We start from the raw sequence: 9,556 nt of genomic DNA, 5'->3' as shown, positions 1-9,556 counted from the left end.
GTCCCATAGTGGGACGAAACGGCCGTCCAGTGCTTCCAGGTTTTCCATGGTGGTCTAGCTTCAATTGACTCATGATTTCAACTATGAAAAAATAAAATATCTAAATAAAAATATAAATGTCACATTACGATTAAGTTAAAAGTACTTTTAGTTTTTATTATATAATGAGAACTAATTGTTAATAGATGAGTTACCACGATCTCATAACATAAAAGGCTAATAGATTTTAAATCTCAGTAGATAAGGACTCTAAATATATTTTACTTGCTAGTGAAAGTTAAAAAAAAAATATAATGAAGTGTTAACAAGACATTTTTAAAGGTATCTTCACTGTATTAATAATTTAGGGTCGAGAGATAAATTACAGAAAACCACGTAGACGCTGTATGTAGAGTGAATACAAAGATGTATTGATTGTAAATTGTGTCTATTCTCTAAATGCACAAACTTATCTTCCAGATTTAAAAACTCCTTCATTAGAAGGATATCAAACTTGCTAGCGTTAAAGTTGTCAGTTAGGATTACACAGGCGTTCATATTTTGTTAGTCTATCTGTAACAGTCAAATCCTAAGTTGTTATTTATAAATTTTCATGATATTTAATTATCTCATCGATTTTGTAGAATACTTTAAAACATATCAAATCACCCAATATAGACAAAATTGTTGGCGAACAAATATCTAGCTATCAATTGACCTGTTCATAAACAGTTAATGTAAAGAATGCAGTCAGTCAGTCAGCTACAACGTAGGACCAGGCACATATATGGATCGGTACAAGTTGCCATACCTTATTAGCACAACAAGATGAACACCAAATTCATAGTAGTTAATTCAATGGTTATTTATTTAAACACGCAAATATTAGTACACAGAGGCACCAGATATATATGCGCCACACCAATGGTGGTATTATATAAAAGAAAGATTGCATATAAGGATATAGTACAGGAAGAAAGACAGATAATGAAGCAATTTGAATATCACGGTTTAAGGGAAGACAAAGACTACATACACCTACACCATTGTGATCGATTCTGAGCCATGTCACCCACAGTCTCCAATCATTGGTTACGATAGTCACACGGACCACAACCAACCAGCCTGCATCTACCAACATGGCTCACACTAGAATTTAGTGACTTCAAGCACTGATGCCACGTTTTCGTTTGGCCACCACTAACTCTCTTCCAAACATACCCAATACTAGTCAGCATTGCGCACAGTAGCAGTCAGTGGTTAGGCATGCGTAATACGTGGCCCAACCATCTCAGTCGACGAAGATTCACAACCTCACCAATTGATTTACCATCATTCCCTAATACCCTGTGTCTAACCTCACTATTACTTACCCGGTGATCCCAGCAGATGCGAGCAATATTTCTAAGGCATCTGTGGTTAAATACTAGTAACTTATGAGTATCTTCTACTCTTAATGGCCACGTTTCACAGACGTAAAGTAGAACAGAGCGAACTGCTGCGCAGTATACTCGTCCCTTAATTGACAGACAGATATCTCGTCCTCGCCATAGATGACGTAAGTAGGTAAAAGCCAAACGAGCTTTTTGAATCCGTGTTGAGATTTCGTCAAACATCAACCCATCGGGGCTGGTCCGACTTTCAAGATACATGAGGTTATCGACGCGTTCAACTATTTCAATTCCTATCATTAGTTCAGGTGTTGACACAGGTCAGTCGTGGAGTAACAATTTACATTTAGAGGGAGAGAAACGCATTCCGAATATTCTGGCATGGTTACTCAGTGCTAACAAAAGACTCTGCATTTTATCAGTGTCTTCACCAAACAGGACTATGTCATCTGCGCATTCTAAGTCAATAAGAGGACCTCCTAGTAGGAGATCAATTACCGAAAGAATGCGATCCCATATAGTTGTCATCGAAGTCAATTGAGTATAGAAGATAATTCAATTGCCTTACTTTATCTTAGTGAAATCAGTTTGAAAAAAAAGTCAGTAAAAATTGATAATATATATTTGAAATTATTCAATATCACCATTTTAGTTAAGCCAATTTATTGAGTACACTATCCAAATGTAAGCAACTTAAAAACTAAAATCTGGTCAAAAGTTGCACAGACTGAATAAACTTAGCAAGAAAAAAGCTAAGTCAACAGGGTTTTCAAATAAGAAAAAATTGAAGAAAACAGGTAATAAATAATTACTTGTCTTCACTCAAAAAAAAGATCTTACGAGTTGTATCCACTAAAAAGCGACTGTAAAGGTTATAGGAAAATAGTTGTTAACTGAACTAGAAAACACCATACAAAATATGATCTCATAAAAAGCTTATTCTCATGAATTCAGAATATGGTTTCGAAATACATATGTATAACAGTACTTTAGTGTTCTATAATTGATTGTAACTTTGAAGTATTCTGATTTTCATGAACTACAACACTAGAAATATATGAGTCCCAGGTAAGTCACACAAATTACTAGAAGTAAACTATTTGAATAAAATGCTTTGCACATCTCCAGTGCATACCTACCTAGCTTGAATTAAGCCGTATTATAAGTACGTCAGCATTAATTAGTGAACGAGTTCAAGATGTACACCATCAATTAAAGTTTGGGTAGTAGGGTGGATAGGTTCATTATTACACGTAAAATAGTTCAAAATAATACCTCGTATGTAGCATAAAATAAATAGTATACATGAATTTGGCAAGTTAAAATCCCATACCTGGATGATATAAAAGTGCACTTTTTCTATACGCTTGTTTTATATCATCGGAAGAGGCATTCTTTTTCAAACCAAGTATTTTATAGTAATCACGTTGAGACACGGAAAGAGCAGACTTAGCAGCTTGTAAAGATTTTTTATTTTCTCGTGATCCGTCTAATTTTACTACTGCAGTCCATTCTTCAACTGCTTTTTCATATTCTTCAAGAGATGAATAACTGCATAAAGAATAATTATATATACAATATAGAACAAATTTATGTTTTTAGAATAAGGGATCATTTCTGTGAATAAAGGTATCACAATTCAAAGTCTACTAAACAAAAACAGAATGATAATTGTAACAGTAATTGAAGTATATAAATAAAAACTTCTTAATGACTAAACTTATGAAACAATCAAACATCAAATAAATGGAAATTCATCACTAGATACGCAGAAAAATGAGAAGCAACCATCAAGAGTAAAATGCTACGAAAGCATAAAGACATACTTAGAATTTACTGATAAATTCATGCACTAACCATGCAAGCAAATGATACTGTACATTTAATTAAAGATTCTTAGATGGGAGGACTCAAGTCTATAATGAAATGCTTGGATGGGAAGCACAAAAGTCACTGAGTGATAATCAATTAACTAGACAGTTATCAAATCATGAAGATGACATGCATTTTAATATAGACTAAAGATGTACATAGTTTGTTAAGGGAACAGTAGTTATTTATTTATTTAAACACATATATATTGGTACAAAGGGGCACCAGATACATATGCGCCACACAAAACAATGAGAATGGGAAGAGAAAGGGGGAAGATGCGTATATATGCCACGAGAAGGCAGTGAGTAGGACTTCCCTGGCAGAGGCTATATACGCGTGGCCATGTGAGAGTATTTCGAGAGGGAGAGCGGACTTTCCCCACTCTCGGTCGTACCAGGGCATTTGGGGGTGAACAGTAGTTAAGACGGTAATGTTCAGGGTCTTTATCGAGAACCATATCTAATCTAATAAGGCTGATTGAAGAACAACATAAGACAGTTCAATTCACAACTGTAGGGCGTGAGATTGTTAAAAAATATAACCGACAAGTTAACTTAAGATTATTGGAAAAGTTAACGAGATGTTGACTGACTGAATCAACGGTTAAGTAGCATGAGCAAATACTTAATGACTGACTAATTTAATTATACGGCAACGTGAAATAATTAAAACAAACCTGACTTACCACTTAGCTCGTCGGATTCGAGCCTTTAAATAGTTTGGTTCCAAAGAAATTGCATTATCACAATCGTTTAGGGCTTCCTCGAAACGATCAAGCTATGTAGAAATTGAAAAATTCAATATTAAAACTTACGTAAAATAGAGCACAAGCACGATTACAATACAATTTTGCGTTGATCATATCGTGTGAAGGATCCACTTTCAAAGCTTTCGTGTAGGCTTCAAGTGCTTGAGAATATTTGTGATCATGTATAAATGTGTTCCCTTCTTCTTTAAATTTCAAGAGATTTTTCGCACGCTTGTAAGCTTTCTGAGTTTCTATATGATCTGGATGAAGGCGTAAAACATGTTGAAAATGAATAGTTGCTTTATCTAAATGATCCAAATAGTACAAGCACAGGCCTCGATAAAAAAGTAGGTCAACTGATGAAGAATGCGAATGTAATAAGTTTCTGTACTCAGAAAGGAATATTAATTGCATTATAGAAACTTACTCAACCAAACTCTTGGCTTCAGTGAATCTTTTTAATTGAATGAGAATGTTCAGCCTTTGTAAATTGAAACTTAATGAAGCTGGAGCTAATTCAATACACTTTGTGATTAAATGAAGAGCCTATCATAAAAAATGTTAACATTATAGGGAAAATTATACGTGTCGGAAGTCAGATGTGGATAATTTATCTTCGTAAGATCGGTGAGTTTCTGAAAGTAATTCAATTTTTTGAAGCTAAATAAATTCCGTTAGTAAACGCTCAGTGAGTCACTACCAATGACGAGAATTCCGTATTAGTTGGTTCTAACTGTCTAACCATAGAACATAGACGTTTGGCTTCATTTAAATCACCCAAAATAAGACAACATTTTAGACCACGTAGTATAGATTTTACATTCTGGGAATCTAAACTGATACTTCTATAAAGTAAGTAATTTATCTGAAATAAATGAAAAAAACCTGCTAGCATCTTTATAAGCATCAAGAGGTTTATTAATCATCAGGTAAGCTGCGGAGCGGTTATTGTACAGAAACACATTAGTACTATCGATGTCTATGCCTTTTGTGTACCATGCTATAGCTTCGTTGTACATCCCTTGTTTATAACATGAATTTCCTTGATTTTTGTATTCCTCGACCGACAACTGTTCGGACTCTGGCGACTCAACATCCATTAAAGCTAAAAAGTAAGAGGTAAAGACCTAATTAGAATAATGACATAAAAAACAGTAAAATGAATTTGATGTAAAAATCTTCTCAGCTTACAATACGCACTACTAAAATGCTGTCCTTGCTAGTCTTTGAGAAGAATGAAAGTCAGTAACTGAAGGCTCTAACAGCTGGCATTTTACATTGGAATATTCATATAGGTGAACTGATCAGTTGATAGAATCGGAAAGTAAGGTTAGCTATTTCGAATAAACTATACATTTACACATTATCATGTGATGCAGAAAAATAGAGCGGAATTCGGAAATATGGGTCAATTTATCATATTACAATGCACAATGATGCTAAGTCCCGTAGACAGTCTGAGAATATTTACCCACTAGTAACTCTCCATATATTAATTCAACAGTTTCCTTAAGGCCTACTTATTTGGTGTATTTGGGTGTATTTAAAAACATTGCAATTTGTAGCAAGGGTTGTTTAAGCAACAACTCTTACATATGAATTCTTATACTGAACCCAGCCCACCAACTGAGGGACAAGATTGATCAAATTTGGGGTAATGCGACCAGGAATCGGGATTTTCCCCAGTAGTGACTCAAAATTTGTCCCACAGACGTATATTCTTTCGACGGCGATCACCAAATTTACGCAAAATTTTTACCAGATTCGGTTTTTTTCCCATGATTTTATCCAAACTTCTCCGGAGCGTTTACGGATAATTTCTACTGACAGGAAAATTGCACATTAATGTGCCACGATTGTAGTTAAAAAATTTTCTTTAATTTCCAAAAGGTACGAAGGTTATGTATAGAAGGCAATGGAAAGCCAGTTGATTTTTATCACAACTAAGAATTAATGAATTAAATGGCAGATTACATTTAAGATTTCAGAGAATTTTGTCAATCGCCTTTATCTATACTTTCCATAAGCCGAAGTTGTGAATTATATTAGCAAGTAGTGCGCGTGTGTATTTGAATAATTTTGTAACAGAATTTGAAGAATATAGGGCGAAAAACTAAGTCTCCATTGTGTATACCCTGAAGTTAGTCATCTACATCGTAAGACCAGATACATATATGCATCGGTACAAGTTGCCATACCTCATTAGCACAAGAAGGTGAACACGGAATTAATGGAAGCAGTTACTTCAATGGTAGTAACATAGATAAATAATGATTGCATAAAAGAGTATGATACAAGGAGGAAGAATTGGTTCATAGAAAGAAAAATATGAAGTACTTTTAATCTCACGGTTTAAGGGAAGACAAAGACTACATACACCTACACCATTGTGATCGATTCTGAGCCATGTCACCCACAGTCTCCAATCATTGGATACGGTAGTCACACGGACCACAACCAACCAGCCTGCATCTACCAACATGGCTCACACTAGAATTTAGTGACTTCAAGCACTGATGCCACGTTTTCGTTTGGCCACCACTAACTCTCTTCCAAACATACCCAATACTAGTCAGCATTGCACACAGTAGCAGTCAGTGGTTAGGCATGCGTAATACGTGGCCCAACCATCTCAGTCGACGAAGATTCACAACCTCACCAATTGATTTACCATCATTCCCTAATACCCTGTGTCTAACCTCACTATTACTTACCCGGTGATCCCAGCAGATGCGAGCAATATTTCTAAGGCATCTGTGGTCAAATACTAGTAACTTATGAGTATCTTCTATTCTTAATGGCCACGTTTCACAGACGTAAAGTAGAACAGAGCGAACTGCTGCGCAGTATACTCGTCCCTTAATTGACAGACAGATATCTCGTCCTCGCCATAGATGACGTAAGTAGGTAAAAGCCAAACGAGCTTTTTGAATCCGTGTTGAGATTTCGTCAGACATCAACCCATCGGGGCTGGTCCGACTTTCAAGATACATGAGGTTATCGACGCGTTCAACTATTTCAATTCCTATCATTAGTTCAGGTGTTGACACAGGTCAGTCGTGGAGTAACAATTTACATTTAGAGGGAGAGAAACGCATTCCGAATATTCTGGCATGGTTACTCAGTGCTAACAAAAGACTCTGCATTTTATCAGTGTCTTCACCAAACAGGACTATGTCATCTGCGTATTCTAAGTCGATAAGTGGACCTCGTGAAAGATCAAATGAGATTTGTGCGGCGCATATGTATGTGGTGCTTCCTTGTACCAATATTTATGTGTTTAAATAAATAAATAATACTCGTGGAAGATCAACTGAAAATTCAGACGACGAGAACGTTATTTTCAGCAGTAGGTCTATGCTGAAATTAAACAGAAATGGAGATAGTGGATGGCCTAGACGGACACTACTTGAGGCTATAAAATCAGATGACAGTTCGCCATAAGCTCTGAATCGATTGTTAGTGTTCGAGTAAAGAGACCTCATAAAGTTTATATTTCTGAGGTGTCTTTTAATGAGACTGCCATAGGACCTCTTGTTCTACAAAGTCAAATGCTGCTTTAAAGCAAGGAAAAACCATCATTGTCAGACGCCGATAAGTATGTCTGTGTTCTAAAACCTGACGAATGGTGAATGTGGTCAGTGCAGCCACGATTAGGTATGAAGCCAATCTGATTTTCTCGTGTTTGTAGTTCACGAGTCTTCGTTAAGCACCCAACAAATATTGAATCAGGTATTTTAGCTGCTATATTAGTTAGACTAATCCCTCTATGGTTATCACAGGACGACTTCGACTCTTTCTTATGTATTGCGACTATCAGTGATCGCGGCCAGTCAGTTGGGATTACATTCAGTTCCCAGATTTTAGCTAAATTATTAGTCAACCTAATCTCTAAAACTGAACCACCATCTTTAAAGACCTCTGGAGCCAATCCATCTGGACCAGTTGCTCTTCATCGTTTCAGATTAGCTATAACTTTTTGAACTTCAATTAGAGTGGATGAGCCTACTTCAATTTTTCATTTAGGATGTTTGGGAATGGTGCTTAGCTAAAGAGTAGTTGAACTGCTCCTTAGAGTGATCCTCTCATTGTTTTAAATGTCTAGACTAAGAGAAGATAAAAGGGTCTTCCTTTTCGGTAACTGTCTCACATTTCGAGCCTCTCCAACGATGGCTGATAGCGATATGGACTATTTGAGTCCATCGTTGCTTTGGTGCAGAGGGTCGCCATGTTAGACAATGTCGCTCCCTATGTTTTAAATTAGTGTTTGATAAAAATAAGCGACTGTCCGAGCACAGTTGCAGCAGACGCTCACCATTATCTGTTCACTGAGTTGGAATATCAAAATACTCACCTACATGTTTTCCTGTTTGATTTAAGCCTTAGGCATATCGTTGATGTTATACTTCAACACGGTTTCCCACTTTTCGTTTTGCTCTATATAGTAAAATGTAAGCATGTATGCAATGTGGATTTTTTGTGGTCAGAAAAGCCACTCAGTGGTAGTTTGAAAAGATTAACTTTAGACAGACTCAACGCATATGTTACGATTTCGCCAAATAGATAATTCCAGGCGGGAACTTCGAACTTTTTTCCGTGAAGCCTAATAATGCAGTCACTGTGAAAGGTAAGCTTAGCCTGATTGCGCAGATAAATGAGATGGGGTAACCTAAGTTTTGGACGTCTTTACATCTATCAGATTACCTTACCAATCCGTTCGCTTCCAAGTGTAGATATATCTAAGTGTCTCGTGGTTAACGAGTACATGTATATTCTTGTGAAAAGTATACTTTCCGTTCGAACGTATATTCAATAAATGATGATCCCAGAATTTTTGTACAAAAGTTAAGTACTGACATACGGTCGTATTTGATGCAAGCTAAACATGTACAGTATACAATTTGTATGAATGTGGCTAAATTAGGGATGTTAGTGATAAGGTTCGTTTCATGAGTGCTAGGCCTTTATTGAACATTCGCGAAAACATACTTGTCGTTTAGGCTGGAAAAGGACGTTTGGGGAAGGGTGGTGGTACAGAATGGCTCCCGTGATTATCCTTTGGTAAGTATTCAGCGTTTCCCACAGGCCTCGCGGTTGCTCCTAAAGGATTGAATTTTGCTTAGGTTTTGTGACAAGTTTTCTGGAAACTTCAAATTTTCATGAACGGGTCGGAACACTAAGGTGCAGTAAACTGAGCAGTTCTTCAGAAACACCATTTACGATATTGTAATTTAGCGACTGTTAAGAAAGAGGGGAATTTTTCCTAATTTGCATCTGAGGACTATGTATCGATGAACGCATCATTGATCAATATTCTGTAATTCAGTGTTAACAAGCTAAAAAACTGTTGGCCAACACTTCTTTTGCAAATGTCAATTTACAATGAAAGTTACTTCAAAAATTATGTCCAGTAAGAGGGTTTCACACAAAATATTATCCATAATAATAAAAACTATCGAAATATACTTCGTGTTCACTTGGGTATTGTTTACTTGAATCTTCCCATTGAATGTTTAGGACTTTCATTGATCTGTCTCCTATTGACATATGTACATACTATGCG

General features: G+C 36.2%; 1 protein-coding gene across 2 annotated transcripts; it reads right to left on the bottom strand.

Annotated features, from left to right (window-relative positions):
- Nucleotides 1-2,689: 2,689 nt before the first annotated feature.
- Smp_138680.1 (DNAj homolog subfamily C member, putative) lies at nucleotides 2,690-5,099 on the bottom strand (the record flags this gene model as incomplete). Of its 2 annotated transcripts, none has more annotated exons than XM_018792319.1 (7): nucleotides 2,690-2,921; nucleotides 3,931-4,022; nucleotides 4,060-4,378; nucleotides 4,421-4,539; nucleotides 4,579-4,653; nucleotides 4,694-4,838; nucleotides 4,883-5,099. In XM_018792319.1, the coding sequence occupies 6 exons, from the start codon at nucleotides 4,736-4,738 to the stop codon at nucleotides 2,690-2,692; spliced, it is 882 nt and encodes a 293-aa protein (XP_018644204.1). The 2 variants fall into 2 exon arrangements, with proteins under 2 accessions (XP_018644204.1, XP_018644203.1); XM_018792318.1 differs by having other exon boundaries at nucleotides 4,879-5,093.
- Between the last annotated feature and the right edge of the window lie 4,457 nt (nucleotides 5,100-9,556).

The sequence above is a fragment of the Schistosoma mansoni genome (assembly GCF_000237925.1).
Source record: "Schistosoma mansoni, WGS project CABG00000000 data, supercontig 0375, strain Puerto Rico, whole genome shotgun sequence".
Taxonomy (NCBI): Eukaryota; Metazoa; Platyhelminthes; class Trematoda; order Strigeidida; family Schistosomatidae; genus Schistosoma; species Schistosoma mansoni.
This window is presented reverse-complemented; position numbering and strand designations above follow the sequence as displayed.